The sequence below is a fragment of the Barbus barbus genome (assembly GCF_936440315.1).
Source record: "Barbus barbus genome assembly, chromosome: 3".
NCBI lineage: Eukaryota > Metazoa > Chordata > Actinopteri > Cypriniformes > Cyprinidae > Barbus > Barbus barbus.
In genome coordinates, this window is record NC_136731.1 from 1,488,324 (window position 1) to 1,515,804 (window position 27,481).

The following is a 27,481-nucleotide window of genomic DNA, read 5'->3' on the forward strand; positions in this document are numbered from 1 at the left end:
CTTGCTTAATACGTCATCCACTTAGCTGTCTGAAGGAGACGTAGACAGGCAGGCTGAAGGCATGGCAAGGGGGCGCAGCGTCTCGTTCCCTCTCAGGGAACCATGGTTACATGCGTAACCCGAGATGTTCTCCTTCTAGGGAACCCCACACTGCGCCCCCTAGGGGGCACTATGGGGAAGGAAATCCAACCACGCCGTGCCGAGGCACATGCCTGTCCTGGTTGGAGAGCACCAAGGAAGCTACATACATACACCTAAGCCCAGCCTTAGAAAGGGGGCCATGCCACAGGCTGCTCACACAACTTGGCAGAAACAGGGGAACCTGAAAAGATCAAGGGGAACATCCCACTCAAGTTAAGAGCACAGCTATCCACAGATAGCTATGTCCCTAAGGTCTTATGAAGGCTTGTGGACCAGAATAACATAGCTAAGATAGCCTTCCTACAGAGCTGCCTTGACCACAGAGAGTGGGCCATCTACTTACAACCCTAGCAGGTGAGATAGCATTGTGTATGCAAAGGCTCAAGGAAACCACTACTTAAAGACCCTAAGAAGTGGAGCAGTCACCGAGCTAGCACACAGATATCCTCAGATAGCTATATACCTAGGAAGGGATACCGGAAGGGGGACTGACTGAAACTACTCAGACCACAAAGAGTGGGCTATCTACTTACAACCCTAGCAGGAGAGATAGCATTGTGTAGGTAAGGGCTCAACTAGCACATAGCTATCCTCAGACAGCTAGGCTCTAGGAAAGGGGACCACTCCATAAGAGGGCTCACCGTAACTGCAGTAGAAGACAGCTAGCCTCAGATAGCTGTATTCAAGTAAGCCCGACCTGCCATAATGGCTGGAATATAACCACCCTCAGATGATTATACTAAGGAGGTCTCCAATCCATGTCAGTCCCACATTAGGCTAGCGAAGCACCGTGTTATTGACCAGAAGCTCACAAGAGGGAGATCCGGACCATTAGTAAATGATTCGCTAAAGAGCGAACACATAACATAGTCAGTGATCAAAGCCTGATGTAAGCTGAGGCCATAACACTAGAAGGCTGGACACAGCTATCCTCAAATAGCAGTTACTCAGATAAGGCTGAAGATAGCCCAGATCAAGGAAGTGGGCCATCTATGTAAAAGCCCGGAGGGGAGACAGCACAGTCCATGCAAGGGGCTCACGGAGACCACTATTTAATCCTAAAAATAAAGGGAAGCAGTCTCCAAGATGGAACACAGCTATCCTCAAATAGCAGATTCCTAAACAAAGACTTCAGCGCTTAATCGGAAGAACTTATGCCAAGGGGAACCCAACTTTGTTCTGGAATATGGCTCTTTAACTAAGTAAGTCGGGCTGGAGCATAACCGTCTGCAGACAGCGGCACTCTGGCTTAACACTGGAAGAGACATTCCCCATAACCACTCTAGGTGCTAAAAACCCTGGGAGAGAAAACTCGCAAGCCTCTCTCCACAAAGCATAAAAATATATTCATGCCCAGCGAGGCTCTCCACACACAATAACTTGCATATTAGAATCCCGCAGGATCAGGGCTGAAACGACTCTGTGCTCACACTTCATCGTCATAACAACCCAGTAGTATCTGTGATATCCAACAACCTGTTTAGAGAGGGTGTGTAACAATTTAAACTTAACCTCCTTTAAGTCCTGTTGTTACCAAAGGATTCTTTTCTTGGGTAATCTTGTTTTAACCAGTTCACCAACCGTCAATTCAATAAAGCAGGTGCCAAACATTAGTTTCTCAGGGATTCAGTACATGTATTGCTAAACATATAAACTTCAAACAAACATTGTTCAATCCTACAGCACAAATAACAGCATATTGGAAGGTAAATAAGCAAATTGAGTCCAAAAGGCAAGTGAAATATTGAGTCCAGGAGTCCTATAAAGGCACAGATATCCAAATGCCATCCATCAGAGTCCACAACAAAGAAGCAGTCCAAAAAACACAAAGAGTCCAGCAAAAAAAGAAAAAGTGATAAAAGGGACAAAAAACCCGATCAGTCTCACCCACGTTATCCTCTCAGGGATTCCTGGACCCCACCTGCAATGCTCCAGGAAAAAGGGGAAAAATCCTTCAAACGATCCGAGACAGAAAACTTTCACTGCCAAATAGGCCTCAGCCCCCCAATTCAATGAATCCTCTGGTCAGTAACCCAACGTGATAAATCCATGGCACTGGCACTAGCGAGAGCAAGGCATTTCCCAGCACCTTTGTTTGCCAGCCTCTCCAAATATACCCCTCGTCCTGCCATGTGCCATTACCTCAAAAAACAAAATGGCCACCCATCCCTCCTTCCTAAATTAGTGGCCATTTTGAATAAGAGTCCCTCATATTCCAACTCAAAACAGTATACATAAATAACATTACCATAACAAAAATATAAACACACAATTATCAATGCATCATTAGCAATGTTTGAAATAATTAGAATATCTGAAATTAACACAATGTCTCTGTTTTGTGGCCGTGTCACAGAGTCTCCCCTCACATCCCCCCCCCCACACCCCTCCCCCCAGCGGCTATTCAGGGAGGTTTCCCCAGAAAGGTTTTAAATTAACAATATTCACGGTTTCTTCTTTATCATTTGGGTGAATCCATTTGACTCGATAATTGACTGGCCCCAGCTTACTCTTCACCCTAGCTGGCCCTGACCAACGTGGAGCTAACTTAGAGGAGTAATACTCCAAAGCTTTCGAAACAGGATGGGCCCTCACCCAGACCAGGTCGTCCACCTGAAAGTGCACTTCTCTTCTATGGGTATTATAATACCTGGCTTGTCTAAGTTGTGCTTTGCTTATAGATCTTTTAACTTCTTCAGCAAGCTGGTGTTGTCTTTCTACTATTGAATAAGAAGTTTGAGAGGGGTTAGGTGCATAATAGATCAGTCTCTCTAGAGGTCCTTTCAGAGGTCTTCCCAAAGTGAGCTCTGCAGGAGTCCTATTGGTAGTTTCATGCTTGGCATTATTTAATGCAAATCGGAACTCTGCCAGCCATTTATCCCATTCTCTGTGATTCTCCCCCACATAAGAAGCCATCATGGTTTTTAGGGTCCTATTAACCCTTTCAGTAAGGTTGGTCTGAGGGTGATAACTAGTGGTTAATTTTTGAGTCACACCCCAATTCTTACACAAGTCAACCAAGAGCTGGCTGAGGAACTGTGGGCCTCGATCTGAAAGGAGGTACTTGGGCACTCCCCATCGATTGAAGATTTCATCCTTCAAGATTTGACAGATACGTGGTGTTTTACTGTCTCTTAAAGGAAAAAGTTCCACCCATTTCGTAAAGTAGTCAACCACCACCAGAAGAAAAATATTGCCCTTCTTACTTCTCGGTAAGGGGCCCATAAGGTCAATGCCAAACATATAACCTGGCTCATTTACTTCAGTTGATTGAAGAAAACCCAACGGTTTTGTATTGGAAGGTTTGTATTGCTGACACACAACACATTCTTTAACGTGTTTCCACACATCCTTCCTAACTTCAGGCCACCATGCCACCTCCAAGATTTTCAATAGGGTCTTCATCCTCCCAAGATGAGCCCCCAAAGGATTATTGTGAAAGTAATCGAGGAAAGTGAGGACAAGTGACTTGGGCACTACCAACTGGTATTTGCCACCACCAGCATATGGCATAACTCGATATAACACGCCCTGCTGGATTTCCCATCTCATCCGATCACTTGGTTCATCCTTCATATCTACTTTAGCCATCAGTTCCTTTACATACTCATCTTGTTCTTGAGATGCTGCTATCTCAGACAGTGAAGTGGGCAACTCAAAGTTCCAAAGGGCGGTCCGTTTGGCTACACACGTGGCCACAATTGCTTGAGCCTGACTGGACCTTGACAGGGCATCAGGTACCACATTCATTCTCCCTTTCCTGTATTGCACCTGGAATTGGAACCGTTGCAGTCTCAAGGTCCATCTGGTGAGTCTAGATGTTGTCTTTGGAGCGTTAAAGGCCCATGATAATGCTGCATGGTCAGTATATACTACAAAGGGTACCCCCTCCAAGTAATAGTGCCATTTTTCTACTGCCCATACCACAGCGAGGCACTCTTTCTCTGATGTCGAATAGTTTAGTTCTGCTCCCCTTAAACATCTCGAGGCATAAGCGATAACTAATTCTTTATTGTCAATCTTTTGCACAAGTACAGCTCCCAGTCCATTAGCACTGGCATCAGTTTGCACTTGAAAGGGATATTGTAAATCTGGTTGGGCCAGCACAGGGGCTTGTTGTAGAGCAGCTTTCAGCTTCTCCACACTCTGCTGGCATTCTTCAGTCCATGTCCAAGCTACATTTTTCTTCTGCAAATGATACAATGGGGAAGCAAGCTCAGCCAACTGTGGAATGAACTTATGGTACCATCCAATCAGGCCCAAGAACCTCTGCAATGAAGGAAGATCATGAGGAATGGGATAGTTTGTAATGGCAGCTGTCTTTTCTGGATCCACCTCCACCCCTTTTCTTAAGACCGAGTTACGATTCTTAGGCCATGTGGTCTCAGGAAAAGGGGTGGAGGTGGATCCAGAAAAGACAGCTGCCATTACAAACTATCCCATTCCTCATGATCTTCCTTCATTGCAGAGGTTCTTGGGCCTGATTGGATGGTACCATAAGTTCATTCCACAGTTGGCTGAGCTTGCTTCCCCATTGTATCATTTGCAGAAGAAAAATGTAGCTTGGACATGGACTGAAGAATGCCAGCAGAGTGTGGAGAAGCTGAAAGCTGCTCTACAACAAGCCCCTGTGCTGGCCCAACCAGATTTACAATATCCCTTTCAAGTGCAAACTGATGCCAGTGCTAATGGACTGGGAGCTGTACTTGTGCAAAAGATTGACAATAAAGAATTAGTTATCGCTTATGCCTCGAGATGTTTAAGGGGAGCAGAACTAAACTATTCGACATCAGAGAAAGAGTGCCTCGCTGTGGTATGGGCAGTAGAAAAATGGCACTATTACTTGGAGGGGGTACCCTTTGTAGTATATACTGACCATGCAGCATTATCATGGGCCTTTAACGCTCCAAAGACAACATCTAGACTCACCAGATGGACCTTGAGACTGCAACGGTTCCAATTCCAGGTGCAATACAGGAAAGGGAGAATGAATGTGGTACCTGATGCCCTGTCAAGGTCCAGTCAGGCTCAAGCAATTGTGGCCACGTGTGTAGCCAAACGGACCGCCCTTTGGAACTTTGAGTTGCCCACTTCACTGTCTGAGATAGCAGCATCTCAAGAACAAGATGAGTATGTAAAGGAACTGATGGCTAAAGTAGATATGAAGGATGAACCAAGTGATCGGATGAGATGGGAAATCCAGCAGGGCGTGTTATATCGAGTTATGCCATATGCTGGTGGTGGCAAATACCAGTTGGTAGTGCCCAAGTCACTTGTCCTCACTTTCCTCGATTACTTTCTTCAGTTGGGCTATCAATATACATTCCACTTAATAGGGAACTTATTTCCACTACAGATTCTGGGTTTCGGTAATTGCCTCCAATTGGAGCAGGGTTAAAAGGAAGAGACTCTGCTACACCCACATTATCTACCGGAAGTACCTCAGCATCAGGATTAGCATTATCAGTTTCCATTGTAAATATAAAACCCTAGGCCCATTAATAAATTAACAATACAGTTGAACATCAATTTACTTTTCACAAGAATTCCCCGTACGGGCCACCATCTGTAACAATTTAAACTTAACCTCCTTTAAGTCCTGTTGTTACCAAAGGATTCTTTTCTTGGGTAATCTTGTTTTAACCAGTTCACCAACCGTCAATTCAATAAAGCAGGTGCCAAACATTAGTTTCTCAGGGATTCAGTACATGTATTGCTAAACATATAAACTTCAAACAAACATTGTTCAATCCTACAGCACAAATAACAGCATATTGGAAGGTAAATAAGCAAATTGAGTCCAAAAGGCAAGTGAAATATTGAGTCCAGGAGTCCTATAAAGGCACAGATATCCAAATGCCATCCATCAGAGTCCACAACAAAGAAGCAGTCCAAAAAACACAAAGAGTCCAGCAAAAAAAGAAAAAGTGATAAAAGGGACAAAAAACCCGATCAGTCTCACCCACGTTATCCTCTCAGGGATTCCTGGACCCCACCTGCAATGCTCCAGGAAAAAGGGGAAAAATCCTTCAAACGATCCGAGACAGAAAACTTTCACTGCCAAATAGGCCTCAGCCCCCCAATTCAATGAATCCTCTGGTCAGTAACCCAACGTGATAAATCCATGGCACTGGCACTAGCGAGAGCAAGGCATTTCCCAGCACCTTTGTTTGCCAGCCTCTCCAAATATACCCCTCGTCCTGCCATGTGCCATTACCTCAAAAAACAAAATGGCCACCCATCCCTCCTTCCTAAATTAGTGGCCATTTTGAATAAGAGTCCCTCATATTCCAACTCAAAACAGTATACATAAATAACATTACCATAACAAAAATATAAACACACAATTATCAATGCATCATTAGCAATGTTTGAAATAATTAGAATATCTGAAATTAACACAATGTCTCTGTTTTGTGGCCGTGTCACAGGTGTGCGGATCTCGCAGATCATGACCGAGAAACTGATTTCACGCATTTCAAACAGACGGTTCCTGAAGACAGCAAAGAGGATGACGTATTCAGCAGGTGCCCTAAATACTTCCGGGCACCCCACCCTTTGACGTAATGGGCAATGTGGGCCAATAGATTGGCGTTGTTTCACACCTGCTTCAGACACCGGTCATGCAGACTGCATTCCCCATAGTGTCCCCTAGGGGGCACAGCGTGGAATTCCCTAGAAGGAGAACTCTGCTGTTGCTGTAGTAACGGAACTTTCATGCACATTTGATTGACAGATAAACCGCACGCTCTCATTTCGCGGTGACTCAGGACGTATGTTCCAAATCCTGCTGAACCCACAGAGTGCCACTTACAGTTTACCATACAATCCACATTATATTTGCCCCAAATTATTATTAATGTTCATATTGACTTTATCCTAGGCTGGAAGATTGTGTATCTTTCTGCACAATGTTTGTCTTTCTGTCTGTATCTAATAATAGCATAGGTCGCACTTTCTCTTTCCATTTGCTCTGTTTTGTCAAACACTGTACTTCAAATTCATTGATGCACCTATCCTGAGGTGAACTTTTATATTTACCATTTTAGACTGCTGTCTTGAATTGGGTGCAATAACTGAGAGTTGTTCTAAATGCGGTGCTGCGCTTCTCGTCCGGTGTGCAACTCCTCTCATGTATGAAATGCATTTAATTGAAAATTGAAACCTTGAAACCGCGCAGTTTTCTAACGTATTCACTTTAACTTCTTAGGTATATGTCAATGGTATGACCTTTCAGATGCACCTGAAATTACAAAAACATATTTAATTGTTTGATCAAAGTTATTGCTAGGGACAGCTTGGTAGTCGCTGGATATTGGTAGGGACACGTAGAATAATGACAATAGTTTTTGAAATATAAAGCATGCTGAATTCCACAAATTGAAAAAAAGATGCATTGCAATTAACAGTGCTTGCATTTTAATGCCTTGTATTTCCAGGGCTTGCATTTTTAGGTCCTGAAATTGAACATAGTTGTTTATTTAAGCTGTGAATATTTCAATTCAAAATATTTCACACACATTTTCATAATTAAAAATTCAATAATTCATATTCACTTTCCAGAATTCACTTCCAAAATATTAAATCTGTTTATAAATACTCTACCACAAAGGAGATTATAATGCTCTTTTACCCAATGCTGAAGTACAGAACTAACATTACATCTGAGGAAGACATGTATATTGCTTTCGGTTGCTTAGTTTCTGTAACTTTGTATCATGGCTTGTGTGATGCTGTGCTGTGATTCTGGGGTTCCCCTCATACAGTGGTGTAGTCTACATGATACGCAGGTATACGGTGTATACCCACTAGCAAAGGTCAAGGATTTCTGTATTCACCCCGCCTGTGTTGCGATCGAAGCACTGACTTTTTTGAAAATCACACTGTTTCTGTTGATGACCAGTGCTATTGCTATTACGCAACTCTTTCATTTCAACTGACTGGCTGAAGCCATCCTAAAAATGCGTCACTGCTGTGCATCGCCACGAAAGCTGATCATTTGCATGCGTTTTTATGCCTTGCCCATTTAAACATTCAAAAGACTAGGGACTTAAGGCACTCTTAAATGAGCATTGAAAATTGCCAGCTGATAAAACCTGTGCTCCAGGGACCATATTCAGGAAAAATATAGCTCTTAACTGGCTGAGGTTGATGATTAACACAGTAGAAAACCAGTCCAGTCTCCCCAGCTGTAAATGTCATTGGCTGTCTTGTGTTGCTTATAATAAATTGACATGTTGATATCACATAAGCAGTCTTTCAGAAAGCTGTCAGTACGCATTAGTTAGTGGAGCTTATAGGGTGTCGCTTTGGGACGGCTGGGTGAGGGAGGGCTAAAGCACAGTATGCTCACTACAAAAAACTAGACTACACCACTGCTCATACGTCACACTCCAGGATTCCCCAACGAAGCGTAACGCGCCTCAGTGAACTAATACAGTGATATAAGATCTCAGAATACACTTTATTGATGATTATGCTAACTTTATCTGCGGTTAAGTAGTTGTTTGTGTAATGTTTCACGCTGTTTCCCTCAGATATCGGTTAAAGAAAACGCATTACACGGCTCAGTAGCAATGACAGCTATTACGCCAGTTTCACACATACTCTTGATTGCGGTGCGTATTTTTTTCCGCACTCATGTTAACGGATTAAAGCGTTCACACTGCACGTGGTTGCAGCGATCGTTTGACATGGAAATGTAGTAATTTCACAATAAATAGATATAATTAACATCTACTGTGTTTCACAGGCTTTTTGGCTCTGCTGAAAAAAACAAAAGAAGCCTGCCCAAAACACAATAGAAAATGTAATGGATTTAATGGTTATGATGGGAATTGTATTGGTTTTAATGGAAACTAAAATGATGTCTACTGGTATATGATGGATTATATTGGTGGGATGTTAAATCCTATTGGAAAAATGCCCAAAACACACTAAAAAAATGAATTTTGTAATGCTTTTACTGGAAAAAGCTAATGGTTTATAATGGTATTTTAATGGAAACCACTGGAATTTCTGTGATTGTTTCTATTGGGCTTATTTTTTTTTTTAGCAGGGTTAAAACAAAGAAAAGTGCACTATTAGATAAACAAGGCAACATATGCTCTTGTGGAGGTAGAAAAACAAAGTTTTTACTGTTTGTAATAAAGATTTAAACGTAAAAAGCACGAGAGCGTTAGTGGTAAGTTTTAGTTTCAAATACTTGAGCAACTTAATATACAAATCTAGAAGCCAAATGCATTTGATACGTTGTTTATATCGAGTTTAAACGTGAATGTCTATGAAAGACTGTGCAACTATTCGTAGAGTTGATATGAACTTGCACAGAATGTTCATTGGACGAACAGATTAGTTGATGGCTAGAGTTACAACTGTCAGCTGATATAATTATAATAAATCATAATTATTTATATACATTTCCTTTTTGAGCTGATTTGCTACAGAAAAGAGTTTCAACAAACCCTTTGTTAAAACTTGAAGTCTGAGTTGAAATCTTGAGTTTCCGGTTTCAGAACAGCTGAATCGTGTTCGTTCAATCCACTCTCGGTAGGTTGCCATGATCAATGGAGCGCCTAAATTACAATTCACCATGGCATCAGACCCTACAAAAATACTTCTGCATACTATAGATTACGTAACTTTAATTCTGATGCGTTATAATATCAGAGGTGAAAACTGGCAGAAGGGCAAGTTATTGAACTAATACTCATTTGGTACTAAAAAAACACATCAGCACAAAATAACTAAACATAAAAACACAATTCAATCAGGTAAAGCTTCAAGCATAAAAAGGTTCATTGGGTGTAGGCTACTTGACTTTGAATAATTATTGAATGTTAAATATTTGTAGTGTCTTTTTCCACATACTCTAATACTCTCTTCACATAATGAAATGTTCTCTAATCCAACCGGTTTCATTTCTTCATTAGAGTAATGAAATATACATTTGACTTCTATTCAGCCAACAACAAGAAGGCAAAACAGGGGTATGATATTTCCCCCATTTTAAATTCTTATCCAATGAAAGATTAGATTTTTATAAAAGATTTGGAGGATTAACTTTCACAGCCTTGTTTGGTCATATTTACTAAGCGTGCCGATATTTTTGGTCATGACTGTACATAATAAATACACATATATTATACAAACAAAAAGTTTAATCGTTTGACATCACTAGATTATTTATGATTCCTGAACACGGCGTGTCTTGTGAAACTTTGAGGAATCATTGTAGTAGTTTTGTGCGCGTGTGAACGTCATGCAACGTACAACACAAAGCATCTCACGCGGGAAACACTTAACGTAATGCATAAATGCGCGTAACTAACGTGAATCAAGCAAGCTAGTATGTAAAGTGTTGGCAAAATAACACATTAACAGACCGGAGGGAATATGGAATTTTTTCCAGGAAACTTGGGACAAAATAAATTCAAGCACTTCCAAGGACCTGTATCTATGCATGTTTATTTTCAAAAACTTTACAGGGCCGTGTATTTTTTTTTTTTAGATTTACTAACTTTCAAGGATTTCAAGGACCCGTGGGAACCATAAAATGTAATCATTGCAATTGAACTTAAGGCGTGCCAGGAAATCCCTAATATGGACAAAGCAGCGGGAAATAATCTGAATAAAAAGCAGAATGAACTGGTGAAACGTTAAGACAATAAACAAATAAATCAAATTTATGAATGATGCAGTTCTAATTGACATTTATTACAGTACAGAAACTAAAGTTTCTACCTTATCCTGTGCAGAAAATTGAAATAAGTGTTTGTAGTATATAAAAATCAATCATAAAATTGCCATTAAGAAAAAATTATAGATTACAAATGATTGATTATCGTCCAGCAGTGTATTTGATTTCTTACAGCAAATTCAAAGATACTTTCCAAGCAACCATGAAAATGTTGTGGCAGTTAGGACACAGACGAGACTTTATTGCTCAGTTTCTTCACTGAATGGATCTTCATGTGTAGCTTCAGTCGACTTTTAAAAGCGAAACTCTTCCCGCACTGATCACATGTGTGTGTTTTCTCTCCAGTGTGAGTCCTCTCGTGTGTTTTCAGATTTGACGACTGACTGAATCTCTTGTCACAGTGTGAACAGTTGTAAGGTTTCTCTCCAGTGTGGATCCGCAGGTGCAGTTTTAAATAGCTTGCTAAAGTAAAAGTCTTTCCACACTTAAAGCACACATGCGCTCTCACACCAGTATGTGTTTTCTGATGCGATTTTAAACTTTCCTCCACTGGAAAATCCTTTCCACACAAGGAACATGAATATGGCTTCTCCCCCGTATGAACTGCCAGGTGTCTCTTCAGTGCTCTTGACACAAGAAATGTTTTGCCGCATTGATCACATGCATATGGCTTTTCTCCAGTGTGGATTCTCATGTGAACATCAAAATAGTTTTTTAATGCGAATCTCTTTCCGCACTGATCACACATGTGTGGCTTTTCTCCAGTGTGGATCTGCTCGTGTTTTTTCAGATGTCCTGACTGACTGAATCTCTTGTCACAGTGTGAACACTTGTAAGGTTTCTCTCCAGTGTGGATCATCTGATGCTGTTTTAAATGGTTTACCAAAGTAAAAGTCTTCCCACACTCAAAGCACACATGATCTCTCACGGTGTTGTGTAATTTCTGATGTAATTTTAGACTTTGCAGCAGTGAAAAACTCTTTCCACATAACGAACATGAGTGTGGCTTCTCTTGCATGTGAACCGTCAGGTGTTTCTTCAGGTCTGATGCCCTAAGAAACGTTTTACTGCATTGATGACATGCGTGCGGCTTTTCTCCGGTGTGGATTCTCATGTGAACATCAAGACAGTTTTTTAATGAGAATCTCTTTCCACATTGATCGCATGTGTACGGCTTTTCTCCAGTGTGGATCCTCATGTGTCCTTTAAGGTTTGACGATTGAGTGAACCTCTTTCCACATTGATCACATGCGTATGGCTTTTCTCCCATGTGGATCTTCATATGGACTCTAACATGTTTTTTGCGTGCAAAGCTCTTCCCGCACACATCACACTTGTGTGTTTTCTCTGTGGTGTGGATCTGCTCGTGTCTTTTCAGATGTGCTAACCAACTGAATCTCTTGTCACAGTGTGAACACTTGTGAGATTTCTCTCCAGTGTGGATCTTCTGGTGCTGTTTTAAATTTTTTTCCCAAGTAAAAGTCTTCCCACACTCAAAGCACATGCAGTCTCTCGCACCAGTATGTGTTTTCTGATGTAATTTCAAACTTTGCAGCAGTGGAAAACTCTTTCCACATAAAGAACAGGAATGTGGCTTCTCCGTCGTATGAACGGTCATCATGTGAGTCTTCAGGGCTGACGACACAAGAAATGTTTTGCCGCATTGATCACATGCGTACGGTTTCTCTCCAGTGTGAACTCTCATGTGAATCTCAAGACTTTGTTTGTATGGGAAACTCTCTCCACACTGAAGGCAGGTGGAAGATTTCTCAGCTCTTCTTTTCTTTAAAACATCAGTTGTAGTTTTCGAGTGACTCAGAGGTTTCTCTTCAGGCTCGACATGATGTTTCCCCTCTATTTCACTCTCCTCGTTCTCTTCTTTAGGGTCTGAAATGAAAGAGAAAAGTTTTATTTTCAATACACCAAAATAATTCAAAGATAGGATTATGAATTGAAAGGCCATAAAAGTGAGCCCTGATGTAATAGCAGAAAACAGACAACTGTTAGTAAAAAATTACCATTATTTTTAGCATAATTAATGATTTGTCCCCGACACTTTGCATGAATGAGATACATTGATCTTCCAATGTTTAATTGTACAACATTACAGGCTTATGTAGTATTTCTGTAATGAGAACTATTAAATATATTTAACTAATGTAATAAAATGTAACAAAAACGTTACAATTTTGACACTAGGAATATAATTATATTTCTAATCGTGATTACTATGGAAGCCACGATTAGATAATCGTTCAAAGACAAAAGAAAGTAATATTATTATTATTATTATCAGTTTCTCAATTTGAAACAATATCACTCATCAGAAAATACAGAAACTAAGAAATTAATTTTTTTAGATATTTATTTTATGGAAAATTAGCAAATGGAGCAAAATTCCGGCTTTAAACTTGAAAGAAATAAAGATTTGACATTTATCGTGATAATTTTTTTGGCCAGCTCTCCCAGCCCTAATTATAAGGCTAAAAATCGGTTGAACTCGCTTCATGTCTGTGGGCTCCCATGGTTTTAAAATCGGATTTGAAAGATTTGAAAATCGTCCAGCTTTAAGCCATCACCTTTTGGTGCCGTCAACCCTTTCTGAGGACTGGTGGCCATTTGCCCATGACTGGATGTGGGAGACTGAAAACACAAGCTTAAGTGAATTTCACTGCGTTCCACGTTCAAGGCTGGAAAAACTCGGAGCTGTGAATTCATATCACGTGAAGACCAATAGAAGATCGATACGTCACTGTGTGAAATTAAAAAAAAGGCAAACTTTTGCAGTAAAGTTGACTAGATTGTATATTTGTAAATTTTCGAATTTTTATTTGTTTTCAGTTGGGGCTGCACAGTTAATCGAACACGATTAATCGCACATGTTGTCAGTAAAGCAGGTCAATCACCAGTAAATCACCTGCTTTCAGATGGAGCAGCATTTACTATACAGAGCCGTAGTTCTCTGACAAGCTACACAAAATCGCATTCATAATCGCAAACGATATAATCGTAAGATTATGAAATCGTTCTGTGATAAATGAAAGCTGTTCTCAGTGAACTACGGCTCTGTGTAGCAATTTTGAAGAACGTGGAAAACTACGTTTCCTACTATCAAAGTCAATGTGGACCAGCAACGGTTTGGTTAACCACGTTCTTCAAAATATCTTCTTTTGTGTTCAGCACTAGCGCATGAAAAGCTTAACTGGCAAGGCTTTAAAACACGCAAATAACGTATATTTGTGATTGCGAATAAGTGCAGTGTTTTGTGAGTGCAACGCTACCGCTGAGTTAACACTGATGTGAATGTATGTGGCACTGTACAGCATATAGAACTGCAGCTGATATAATGTGCGCTGTAGAACGATACTACGATATTTCTTCAAAAGCAGATCGTGAAGACATTTTTATCGAACACCCCTAATGTGCACATACTGCCCCCAAGTGGTGACAGCCCAAAACACATAGACATTAACACATTGGCTCCTACAAGCACTAGATTTAGCAACTTTCAAAACGACTTTTTTCCATAAAAGGTACATGTTGACAAACCCAGTGACTTTTTTTTGGATAAACCTTAGCCATCGTTCAGTTGGACGATTTCGCCAGTACTGCCCCGCATTGCCTCTCTCGGCGTCTGTTCAGTGGAGTGAGCGGCAGAAAAGCAGCACATTCAGTTGGCCGTTCGCAAAGACCCGCCCTCCTTAGTTATGTTGCTATCCCCGACAAACAGTGCCGCTCTCATGTTCTCACGCAGTGAAAAACACATCGCAGAGCGAACAGCCGAGTTGTGGTGCTCTGTGTAGATGTCTTGTAGCTGTGGCAGTGAGACACCAATAATTTTCTCTGCTGGTCTCACAAGCTGGCTGAGATTGTGTCTCTACTCTGCTGTACAGCTACCGAACCAGGACGAGATGCAGTAGGTCAGCAGACTCTCTACTGTACCTCTATAAAACAGGGTCATGGCTTAGATAGGAAGTTCCACCTTCTTCAGCCTACGAAGAAAGTGAAGGCATTGTTGGGCTTTCTTGATAACAGCTGAGGTGTTATCTCTAGTAGTCAGCTTGTCTGTCAGATGGAGCCCCAGAAACTTGGGTGCTTTGGACCCTCTCCACCTCAGAGCTGTTTATAGTCAGAGGGAGATGGTGATGTTGGCCAGCCCTCCTGAAGTCTATAATCATCTCCATTGTCTTATTGGTGTTGAGGGCCAGATTGAGTGCGTTGTGCACCAAGCTGTGAGTTTCTCCACCTCTTTCCTGTATGCCGATTCATCATTGTTGGGAATAAGGCCGACAACAGTGGTATCGGCTGCGAACTTGATGACATGATTGCTATTAAAACTGGCAGTACAGTCATATGTCAGCAACGTGAACAATAAAGGACTCAGAACGCACCCTTGTGGCATACCTGTGCTCACAGTTATTGTTTTAGATGTTAAACTGCCAACTCTGACGGTCTGTCGTCTCCCTGTCAGAAAGTTCATAATCCACCTACACACTCCTGAATCCAGACCCAGCAGCAACAACTTTTCCAGCAGTTGTTGAGGCAAGATTGTATTAAATGCTGAGCTGAAGTCCATTAGTGCGATCCTGTCGTAGGTGTTCTTGTTCTCCAGGTGTGTCAGTGTGAGGTGGAGATGGCGTCCTCAGTAGAGCGGTTCGCTCTATACGCAAACTGAAGCGGGTTCAGATTTGTTGAAAGACAAGACCTGATATGACTCATCACTAGACGCTCAAAACACTTCATAGCAATTGAGGGTCAAGGCTACTGGACGGTAGTCGTTCATTGAGGATGGATTGGACTTTTTTGGAAGTGGAATAATAATAGAGCTTTTTAGACAGGTGGGTACATTGGCCTGGCTGAGAGAAATGTTAAATATGTCACAAAAGACATCCTTTAACTACTCCGAACAACCTTTTAGCACGCAACCTGGGACATGGTCAGGCCCAGCAGCTTTCCGTGGGTTGATCTTAGTGAAGATGCTGTCTACTGTCAGCTGCAATGCCTGGTGAACAAGGCTCTTCCTGCATGTGTGCAACTCCAGTGTTCTTATCCTCAAACCGAGAAAAAAATTCATTGAGATCATCAGGAAGAGAAGGATCATTGGCCATAAACCTACAGTAAACGCAATGGGCATTTGAAATCCCTACCATAAGCTCCTCGTATCCTTGCTGTTGGTAAACTGAGTGGAGAGCTTTATCCCAAAGGCCTTTTTTGCCTGGTGTGAATGCCTTTTTACAGGTAAGTAAAAAGTAAAAAGTTTTACAGTAAGGAGCAAACTTCACCTGTCAGCCACGGCTTATTAGTAGAGTACACCTTGATAGATTTTTTTATCATATCACAGCAGACTCCTCAGTAAAGAGTACAAAACAGCACCTGACCGTTTGTTCTTTTAAATATGAACATAGTTCGTCTGTTAATATGCACATAGTGTGTTACTCAGACACAGGCAGTGCACTGCATGAGACAATAGTGTAACATCACTGTATGCAGCCAAAATCACTGCATACAGCCGCTCACAGATGTTGATTTTGTCATGATTATAAGTCATGATTTAAGGAGTATAGTGAGAGTGACTACTGGTTAACGTGTAGTCTCAGCCCCGGACACGAAACGTTGGCTAAACGTCTGATGCATCTGACTGGTTGAATTAAACTGGATTTCCACGGGAGTGTCGCGTTTATATTCGGTCCGCCGGGAAACAAAGATGCCGTGTCGCCAAACCCCCTCACGAAAGAAGAAAGCCGTCGTGTTTACAAATGTGACGAACGCTTATCAGGGCCAATAAGTGCTGGATTTTCAAAAGTATGTGAAATATTTAAAGTTCGCGGCATAGAGTCTTTAAAATACATCTGTTCTGAAGTGCCAAAGCGTCATAAATATGCTAATTAATATGTGACGTCACAAGTCTCACTAAATGCATAGTTTAAATATTGATCTAAATCTGATGAACTGCTTGAAGAGTTATAACATGAATGTTCCTCAGCATCATGAATGAATGAAGAATCAAGAACAAACACCCACCTCTGTGTTCTTCAGTGTGTGTGATTCTGCAGGGGTCAGGATCACTCATCTTTAAACTCCGTCTTCGATCAGATTTCTGCTCTTCCTGATGCTGATGGGAATCTTCCTCTCATTGTTGTGGGAGGAGCTTCACTGAACATGAATTTCTGTGAGGAAGATGAAGAACAGCAACAATAAATCTGAGTCTGTTTAATTAATTTACATATCTAAGCATTTATGTAAGTGAAGCAGCTGCCCTCCAACTTCTATCTTTGAGTGCTGTCTCTCTGTAAATCATTATAAGAGCACATCAGTTTAATATGCTCCTTCAGTATCTATCCAAACATTGTGCACCGCTCCAGTTAGAAGACGTCTCAATCCACAAATCAAAAGCATTTACACTGGTTTTGGTATTGTGACAGAAAAGTAGGATATTCAAATTTAATTGTTTTATTAATGTACTTAATATGTTAAAAGAGTAATGGAATATAAATACAGTATTTTTGTTAGACATTCTGTTGATGTGCAACTAAATGTCTTTAGACTACTGTTTTTCATAGTAAACAACATTTAGTTAGGCTGCTGTTTTACCATGGTACTTTTGGTTATGATCTACAAATGTATAAAAGATGAGGCTGTTTACAGTCTTTGTTAAACGCTTAAATCTGCATCCCAACTCAAGCTCCTGTCTAAAGATGAACGTCGCAGCAGCAGCAGCACTTGATATGGGATCACAGCCACACTCAGCCCGATCAAAACAACACAGACGAGCCCGTGTATGTTACTGAAACTATAGAAAGTGTTTGAGAGAAATACCGTCAACTGCTCGCTTCTGCTCAGAGGACTCGACGCGAGACCACGGACCCTTCTTCTTCTTCTTCTCTTGGTTAATGGCGGATTGCAAACTACTTTTAGGTGCATACCGCCACCTAAAGTCATTTGGAGATAATGCTAGGTCATTAAAGATATAGCCTCCAGAAATATCTCGTTAATGCATCTCTTTCTGACAGAGACAGATCTAGATTCAGTGGTGACAGAGATCAATATATCAAAGAAAATACAGAAATATGATAGTGCTGCATCCTTAATAACAATAGATGAAATGTTTAGACCTCTACTGATGAGTGAATCTGGAGTGTGTGGGTCCATGCACATGCTTAATCAGGCCAAAGGTGTTTTAAACGGTTCATTTCTTTTGAAGTTTAGATTTCTGCATTATCTATGTGAATATTAAAATCCCCTGTAAGAGCAAAACTGTCAAAATACTGACCATATGACACTTGCTTGCATTGATAAACATCTTTAAACAGAGCAGCTACACCTCCACCTCTCCTAACAGTCCTGCAGACACTTATAAAATTAAAGTTCTTGAGCCATCAATGTGGAAATATATGTTTTTAATGAATTATAAAGAATTCCAAGCAGCACAAAACTGCTCGTCGAGGGAAAGTGCTGTATTTTGAGGTCCAAAACAGGCTTTTCTTCCATTTAAAATAAAATAATGTATACATAACTATCAAATAAATGACATAAATATGACAGAAAAATATATTAAATATTATATTAAATTATAATATATATTATATTAAAAAGAAAATATAAAAAAAAGATTTTTAAAAATCATTAAGCTGTCATTTGTGTATTCATGGAGTCAAAAGGTAATCTAATAATGTGGTCTAAGTTTAAATGTTACAAAAATAAATATATTTTAAGACATCTTGCCATACCAGGCTATTCGAACCAAATGTATTTTCTCAGTATTAGGATATGACTACTTGTTTTTTATTACAGCCCATGATAATTAATACATTACAAAACCATTGTAGAAACTAGGCTAAAAGAAGAATCTCAGTTTTTCTTGGGTATGTGAGATTCTATAGTTATGTGGGTCTGTTCAATAAGGCTCTACAAATGTATGACCTACATTCATAGACAAAAGTAGTGTCACAAAGAAAAATAAAAATTAAATGTACCTTGTCGCGCCAATTTAGGGGCCGTCTCCAAAGTTACACATGACGTTTAACTTATATGGCGTTTGAAGATAATGACTTAAACTCATAAAACCAACTGTTAAGCATTCGTGTGTCAAATATGATGCACATCTTTTCCATTTTTAATATTTTAGAAAAATTTACGGGGCTATTTATTTCACTACCTAAAGGGCTCAAATAACATTTAAATCTCAATAGCATTTGAAGACAATGCCCTACAACCACAAAAAAATAAATAAATAAATACAATTACAGTGTAACGAGTTTTCGAATTGAAGAAGAAAAATGCCTAAATTTGGCTGCTTTACGAAAACATCCTCATCAACTTCAGTGCAAGACTCATCGTAAGGCCTGGCCTCGGCCGGTTTGGAGGCAGGAATTCCGAATTTCACAAAGGCTCTAAACACATCAAAATGATTTTCAGTTCTAGTTAGTGGTAGCTACAAATTTATTTTACAAGTTACCTTCATCCAGACAATCTGAAAGTTTCAAGTCTTGCACTTAACTTTAACGAGCATCCTTAATCCTAACTTCCAACGGCAAACACCCCAAGTGGGCAGCCCGGGGAGCAGTTGGGGGTTCGGTGCCTTGCTCAAGGGTCTCACCTCAGTCGTGGTATTGAGGGTGGAGAGAGTGTTGATTATTCACTCCCCCCCACCTACAATCCCTGCCGGACCTGAGACTCGAACCCATGACCTTCAGGTTACAAGTCCGACTCAATAATTGTTTAATGGTCTCATTAAACGGTAAAATATTTTCATGTTTATTCAATGCTGTATATCACGCTGTCTTTAAATTTGTGGCGCAAGGAAGTAGTTCTGCACAAAAGAGGGCTTTTAACGACACTTCGTTGACGTTTCTAATTTATTTACACACTTGTACCATCGAACTGTTGTATAAACGCAATATAACACTCGTAGACACCTCTCTTATTAAGGAGCAGCGGGATTATTACGGGAGATTCAAAGTTTACTTCAGGATGTCCGTGGCTCAGTTTGATGCTTTGCTAGTGATACTAGAGCCGCATATTAAAAAGAAGACCACCAATTTCAAAGTGGGTGAATTTGACAGTCGCCATTCTGGATTTTGGTGTTCTCTTGTACAGTGGCTCTGAACTGTCCAAACACCTCTCAAAATGCTTGCTATGGATGCGAAAAACGCAAAAAAATCGAAACCGATCCTAATTTTTTTATGACGGACGAAACTTTCGGAGGCAGCGTGTAAACGTGATTGACTTAACGTGAAGTCGTGTAAATGTTTTAACGTGTGAAAATTTTGGAGGAAATTTTCAGACTCATTGTGCAAAGACCTTTACACCCGGGGGGGTTCATTCAGTAGCATTTGTTCACCACACTAATGTAGAGTATGATGAAAGCAAACAAGTGGTCAAAGGAGCATTTAAAACCGATGTTTACCAGCTGGAAGTAATAAATCCATTTCAGCTGACAGCATGGGATTGAATCACCAAAAAAAGAACATACTTTCATTTCATCAAAATGCGATTAAGTCCTTACTCTGATTATCGGAAATAATGGCATTATTTGTGCACATAGTGATTGACTGTGATTTCCATCGCCACATACAGAGCTTGAAAAACCTCATGCAGCATGACTCGCTCACACAAACACCCACTCATCTTACTGTCTATATAAGGATTTATCACACATTTATTCTGACATGTTATTTCACTGCCAGAAATTCATCTGTAGTATTAAATGTATTGAATAGGAAAATAAGAGACTGTGTAACATCTCACTGTTACTGATTCATCATGCAGCTCAAAGCATTATGGGTAGAATCTCTGGTCAGTCTGTTCTGATTCATACAATTTCACTGATGATCCATAATCAACAAGAAACCCAGGATAGAGGGTCTGAGTGAATGTGGTCTGTTCTGTGTGGATGAGGCTCATTGTGATCCACATACACTCCTATTCTCCTGCAGCTTATAGGCTGTACAGGAAGTTTAGTCACTATGTTATTGTGTATGAATGAGTATCTGGAGGGAGAGCAGGACAAACTCCAGGACTGATCATTATATCCAAACACACTCTCATTACCCCATCCCTTTGTGCTGAGACTCTTATGTGACACTGATATTAACACACTCCCACTCCACTCTATCTCCCAGTAACAGCGTCCACACACACTCTCTCTGCTGGATGAAATCAAATCTGTCTGGATGATCAGGATACGGCTGTTTTGTGTAAGTGTAAGTAATCACTCTGTTGCTCTCAGACAGACAGAGGTATTCATTCACTGTGTTCAGATCCAGAGTGAGCCGATGGGAATCTGATGGAGATAAAACACATCACAATCAGGAATCATGAATCTGATCTTTTCATGTAGCTGAACTCTTAATGTTCAATGTATCATTTGAGTCACAGGGCAGCTGACCAGATATCCTGTGCAAATGACCATTTACATGAGCAATAATAAAACTCTTTTATCATACTTTAACCACCCAATTGCTAAGCCAAACACCTCCCTGTACTCCACAACATCAACCAAAGTAAAGATGGGGTCACCACTGAAAGCAGTTTTCATAGCGCTGAGCAATGTAGCCAATCACAAACATATCTGTTGATTTCTTGAACACCTGTGATTGGCCATTGTGTTCACTCACCTCTAAACTCAGGATTTATTTCCCTGCATGCTTACGAATCATCTCTCTATAAGACGATGTTAATACGAGATTCATTGATTATAAAGGAACTTTCTGAGATTGCGATGAACTTTAGTAAGTGACACCTTTTTTGTGATTTTAAAGGAATGGCTTCTTATAAAAAAGTGTTTCTGTGGCTCAATTTGCCCCGGGGTAGGGGTAAGTTGACCCAAGTCAGTGGGTAAGATGCACCATCTGTAATGTACAAGCATGTAATGTACCATCACCATCAAAAAATGTGCAATGGTTTTACTGGTTATAATGGGAGTTTTTGATGGAAACTGTATTGGACCCTGTTGGTCTCTACTGGTAATTGGTCACCTTCTATTGGTAGCTTTTAATGGTTTAAAGTTGATGGTTTGCAATGGTATTTGTGATTCATATGTGATGGTATTAGAATTTTCTGTGATGGTTCTATTGTTTTTTTTCAGCAGGGTTGCCTCGTTGTTTTTATATTATGCATTTTAAGTCATTTTAAAGGCTGTTGTTGGCTTAGGTTTGTTTTTATAACCACAAAAAATATTCTCTTAATACTTCTTTGTAAATTAATATTTGAAGTAATAAAACCATGGTTAATTTACGGTTACCATGGCTACAAGAACCATGATTTAGGTTCTGATAACTAGTTATTTAAGAATTAATTACTCAGAGACTGATTTAAAAGTTTAACAAATCACCAATACAATGGCTTCGTTTTCTTCAAAAAATACAGTAACTCATAAGCAAATAAAAAAAATAACAAACGAGAAGTCTTCACCACGCAACTTGTTGGCCTCGTCCATCTCTGCCTTCAGCCTTTTATAGTCTTCCATCCACCTGCGTTATTCCTGCACATGTCTTCTGTTTTAAAATTAGCATCTTTCTCAGGCTCCTATGTTTATGTTTAGTTATTTCACTTTAATGACAATGAAAAGAACCTATTCTATAACAAAGAAGATTGAAGAATATGATTAATTTCAATGCAAAAAACACTGAATTAAAAACCCAAATTGGGTTGTTTTTAACCCAACTGCTGGGTAAATATAGGACAGAACACATTTGGGGTTAAATATGATTTTAACACAAGGAACCGTGTTTGGGTTTGTAATACTCACATTTGTAAACCCTTGTCGCTGTTCTCCATGACGTATCCTCTCTCGCGTGGGCTTCTGGGATAGAAAAGTGTCCATCGGATGAACGCTTCAGAATCTGGGCAGAAGCAGTAGGACATCCGGGGATTTCTCGCTTGCTCTTTTATGAATACTGAGGTTTCAAACATACTTCTTTCTTCACATAGTATATAAGTAGGCATATTTAGGATGCAAATTAAGTATACGTACATCTGAATCTTGCGATAATTAGTGCACCACCCAGGTAATTTTCGCCTACTCTTTTATGAATATTGAGGATTCAAACCATACTTATTGTCTACTGTATAGTAGGGAAGTATGCCATTTCTGATCTACCAGCTCCACCATGTCCAATGGTTCATCGGGCTCCACTGTAAATATTCACGTTTCACCCCCAGGAGCCACCTTTTGGAAGGGGGAGATATTGTCACGTCTAGTTCATGGAGTTGCTGAGTATTCCCTTGTGTGTGTTAGTTATCATCCTGTGTATTTACACTTCTGAATTTGTTCTGTTTTGTGTTGGTTGATCACCTTATTGTAGTGATTAGTTGATGTTCCTGTTATCGTCCAATAGATGGCAACGGTAAGATACATAAGAGCAAAAACAGAACAAAGAAGTGATAGTAAAGCTTAAACTGAAACCGAGGTTGTGTGCTTAAGAAGTAAAGTTCATAAATGTACTTTTCAGAGTGTTTATTCGACGAACACCACACTTATTAGATGATTTTGTCTTTTAGAATTATCTTCTGGTTTTGTTTCTTCACTACGATCCTCGACTCTTCGGATCTCAGCTGGTTCGATAGTCACCGTAAACATCCACCTGGCATGAGCGTAAGGCACTAGCAGCGTTCAGTGTGAGAGGAAAATGTCACCGCTAAAGCGCTTGAGTTGTCATCTCATTTTGACACTGTCTTTATGGACTGGAACAGAAAGTGGTAAGTAAAACGAGAATTATTGAAGCCATACTACTGCAACATTTAAGAGTGAATTGTGTGATGTAGTCTCCATAGTGAATATTACTTAAGTTTTTCTTTGGGGGGGGAAGAACAGTGTACTGAAACTGGCTTAAAAAATTGATCTAACTGTGATTGTTCTGCATCTATATCTTTTTCAGCTCATCAATATTACACAAGAGAGTTAAGATGCATCTACAGCTCCTCTGATCTCAGTGACATGGTGTATATGGACAACTTTTATTTAAATAAATTTCTATTCACTCAGTTCAACAGTACTTTGGGGAGGTTTGTGGGATTTAGTGAGAAAGGAATGAAAATTGCTAAGCAATGGAACAATAGCACCTTTCTGCTGACAGAGAGAGCTGGTGTTGATATATACTGCAGGTTTTATATTAGAATCTGGGACACACCGGACCGTACTAGAGTCGGTAAGTGGCTCAAAACCTCTCTGATCTTTACTGACTCGTGGAATTCTCATTTGTTCATTTGTTATTTTTACAGAAGCATATGCTACTAAATAGAAAATAATTGGTAATGGGAAAAATGTTTTAATGTTACCTTGGATGATAATCATTACACTCTAGAATAACAAAAGTATATATATATATATTTTTTTTTTCTTCACCCCCCCACCCCCACCCCACCATACACACACACATACATACATAATGGGCCTCATTAACGAAACGAACATACGACCGAAAATTGGGCGAACGGTCATTTCTACGCAAAACGTGGAATTTATCAACGTGAGCGGTGAGTGTTTTTGTGACACTCTTAATGCATTTTATTTGTTTTCTTTATATCTTTATTTTTAAAAACTTATTTCAGCATTACTACTTTGCATTTTAGTTTAATTAGTGGCTGAAATGTCATCAACCAAACGTAAAAGTTACACTGCTCAATTTATAAGGTCCACTGTAAAATCAGCGTGCAGCACCAAAATAAACATTTCTGCGCATGTGAAGACTTAATGAAATACCATATTTACTGGTATTTAATATACATATAAATTAATGCAATTGTTTGCAATTATAAGGTTAAAGGGCGTTTTTGGAATAAGGTCAATTTCTCTTTCATAAGATTACTTCCTCGTTTCGTTTCTCCGTGTCGTAACTCTAGGGGTGAAGCTTCTAAACCGGGCTGTTTTTAGGGGCGTGATGTTTTCAGCCGCCACATTTATCAACGTACGATGGGATTGGCGGCATACGAATGCTTCATAAATCACACATGAACTCTGTTGTAAGTTGATTTGTGCGCTCGTTTCTACGTTAGATTGATAAATGAGGCCCATTATGAGACATTCATTGATGAATTGATAGCTGTGTATTTAATGTTGTTTTTCTTGATTCAGTGAAACCAATGGTTATGGTCAGTTTAGTGGAGCAGGCCGGTGGCAGACATCCAGCTGTGTTGATGTGCAGCGCATATGAATTTTTTCCTCGACACATCAAAGTGTACTGGTTGAGAGATGGTAAAGTGGTGACCTCAGATGTGACCTCCGTAATGGAGATGGCTGATGGAGATTGGTACTATCAGATCCACTCTGAACTGCAATATACTCCCAGATCTGGAGAGAAGATCTCCTGTGTGGTGGAGCATGCCAGCTTCAATAAACCCATGATTTATGACTGGAGTAAGACGAGATACTCACCTAATCTCATATTAGTACTACATTTGTGAATGGTTTATTATAATATGCCAATTTAAGATCAAATAGAAAATATGAAATAGCCCTCACCTCACCTACTGTCTTATTAAAACTATGTTTGTGGCATAATTTGATACATTAGTGTACCCTACAGATCCGTCTCTTTCTGAGGCTGAAAGGAATACAGTCGCCCTCGGGGCATCTGGCCTGGTGCTGGGAATCATCACAGCAGCTGCTGGACTCATTTACTACAAGAAGAAGTCAACAGGTCAATGGAGATGAGAATCATTTAGATCGATATTAATCTGTGTATATCATCCCTTTACATGCATTCTGACTTGTCAATCTTTTTTGTCTTTGACAGGAAGGATCCTAGTACCTCATTTCCAATGGTAGATTTCTCAATAAATTTTGATAACTAAAATTTAAAACAAGAAAATCAACAATAAAATTATAGCACAAAAGTGGATACTTATTTTTTTCTGACAAGCACTATATGAATGTAATATAAGATAGTATTCAGTGTTGAAATTCAGTGTGAAATATATATATATAGTGATTATTGCTCTCGCTAAGTTCATCTTTTGTATTTGTACACAATATTGTATCTGAAACTAATAAGATACAAGTCTTTGTGACCATGCCTAATAAATGAAACAACTATACTAAACAAGTATGATGACTATATTTTACTAATTTTTAAGGAAAATGGTTCAGAGATTAATTTGTCTGTCCAATGTGTCCCCGAATGACCCTAATGTGGTTGACTAGAAACATTTTCTTGATTTTCATGTTCTATATGTACATTTGGTCCTACGTGTTTCTTTACAAACTGTTAAAAATTGTACTCAAAACACTGCCAAACACTGATTGCATTAATGGTGACCTTCAAACGAAACAAATGCAACATCTAAACCTCTGTTCTCAAACATTTTTTAGACATATGAGAGAAATATGGACAATCTGGTTAGTGCTGTTTGTGGAGTTGTTTAATCATCCTCTGCTGAGATCTTTAGAGATTTAATGTGTTTCTAATCTCATTTTGTAGAACAAACGATGTACAACAAAATCAGTGAATCAGGTCATATGTTATATGCCTTCAGCAAGTAGCCAACATCACCCAATCACATTTTTTGCTTGCCATTAAAAATCTATTTTATTAAAAGTGGTCGTGTTTAAGAAAATTTGCAGTGGTTCTGCTCCATGTTGTGCCTGACACTCCCTACAGCTCTTCAAAAATTACTGCATTGCATGACTGCTTTTTTTATTTCCTTGAACTTTCTGCTTTACTTCCTGCTGCCTTTAATAAATGCTTAAATAAGTCTGCTCTAGTGCTCACAGACTGACAGTAAGTTTGCTTTTGTGTCCAATATCATTTTAACGCACTCATCCTTAACAGCCTCTAGTGACAGGATCATAAAGCATGGCATGCTGTACCAAAGATAAGATTTGAAGTGGCACAAATCTACACCATTTAAAGATATTGTTTTGTGTGTGTAACCTGCACACTACATTACACTACCTATGTTCATTTTTAAGAACCTTTGAAAGAAACCAGTCTTCTTCAAAACTAGTATTTTTGTCAATTGGTGAAATAAATATGTATCTCCTTTCATTGGTAGATACAGCAGATCACTAGCAGAGGAAGTTCCTCAAACTGGTTTGTGACGGAAGTTTCTTATGAAAAATACCACCAGTGATACACAAACCAAAAGATCAATATATAACCTGTGGGAGAAGGTTATTTGCACAATTTATTATGTATTATATTTCATGTTATTTTAAAGCCCTATGGTTTAACAGTACTTGCAGTAAGTGCAAATTGTGATAGTAGTTACTTGCACTAAGTGTAAATAAACAAATTTATTCTTGTTAATAGTGTTAGATGCTACATATACTGTATAGTAGCGTAAATAGTGAAACATTTGCACCTGGTCTTTCCGTGATCGAATAGCTATGGGATCAGTAAGTGTAAAAACTGTACTCCCTGAATTGCAAGTAGTATTGGTAACCCAGGATTCTGCTTATCCGGGGTTTAGGATGACCCAGGGTTAACCATTTCAACTGTGACAAGCCCTTCAGTGTTTTAAGATTACATATTACTGGTGCTGTATCTCATTAAATAATGTTTCGATTTCAATCTCCCTCAATATGTAACAAAATGTTGGAAATGTTTTGAAAACACTGGTTTTAGAAAGTGGTTCAGGAAGGAAATACAATAAGCAGTTCATGGTTGTGTTTTTGCTGGACTGTGAAACTATATGAAGCGT

General features: G+C 39.6%; 3 protein-coding genes across 6 annotated transcripts in view; 2 read left to right on the forward strand and 1 right to left on the reverse strand.

The window, feature by feature from the left end:
- The window catches only part of LOC306856321 (uncharacterized protein), a 1,000,538-nt gene that overhangs the window by 536,175 nt on the left and 436,882 nt on the right, over positions 1–27,481 (forward strand). The gene's annotated exons all lie outside the window — the stretch shown is intronic.
- Positions 9,195–17,740, reverse strand: LOC306847216 (uncharacterized protein). 2 transcript variants are annotated; one of them, XM_079381044.1, is made up of 4 exons: positions 17,657–17,729; positions 16,862–17,007; positions 13,420–13,592; positions 9,201–12,727 (listed from the first exon to the last, which is right to left on the reverse strand). In XM_079381044.1, the coding sequence occupies exons 3-4, from the start codon at positions 13,556–13,558 to the stop codon at positions 11,061–11,063; spliced, it is 1,806 nt and encodes a 601-aa protein (XP_079237170.1). In that variant the 5' UTR covers positions 13,559–13,592; positions 16,862–17,007; positions 17,657–17,729; the 3' UTR covers positions 9,201–11,060. The 2 variants fall into 2 exon arrangements, with proteins under 2 accessions (XP_079237169.1, XP_079237170.1); XM_079381043.1 differs by lacking the exon at positions 13,420–13,592 and having other exon boundaries at positions 9,195–12,727; positions 17,657–17,740.
- Positions 23,190–26,114, forward strand: LOC306845715 (rano class II histocompatibility antigen, A beta chain-like). 3 transcript variants are annotated; one of them, XM_079378670.1, is made up of 6 exons: positions 23,190–23,250; positions 23,342–23,539; positions 23,719–23,988; positions 24,915–25,196; positions 25,366–25,479; positions 25,576–26,114. In XM_079378670.1, the coding sequence occupies exons 2-6, from the start codon at positions 23,470–23,472 to the stop codon at positions 25,605–25,607; spliced, it is 768 nt and encodes a 255-aa protein (XP_079234796.1). In that variant the 5' UTR covers positions 23,190–23,250; positions 23,342–23,469; the 3' UTR covers positions 25,608–26,114. The 3 variants fall into 3 exon arrangements, with proteins under 3 accessions (XP_079234796.1, XP_079234795.1, XP_079234797.1); XM_079378669.1 differs by having other exon boundaries at positions 23,209–23,250; positions 25,354–25,479; XM_079378671.1 differs by having other exon boundaries at positions 23,211–23,266.

Coding starts and splice junctions, on each gene's coding strand:
- LOC306845715 (XM_079378669.1), top strand. CDS start 23,470: ATGTCACCGCTAAAGCGCTTGAGTTGTCATCTCATTTTGACACTGTCT. Junction 23,540..23,718: donor ATGGACTGGAACAGAAAGTG/GTAAGTAAAACG, acceptor TATCTTTTTCAG/CTCATCAATATTACACAAGA. Junction 25,480..25,575: donor CTACAAGAAGAAGTCAACAG/GTCAATGGAGAT, acceptor TGTCTTTGACAG/GAAGGATCCTAGTACCTCAT.
- LOC306847216 (XM_079381044.1), bottom strand. CDS start 13,558: ATGAATTCACAGCTCCGAGTTTTTCCAGCCTTGAACGTGGAACGCAGT. Junction 12,728..13,419: donor AGGGTTGACGGCACCAAAAG/GTGATGGCTTAA, acceptor CTTTCATTTCAG/ACCCTAAAGAAGAGAACGAG.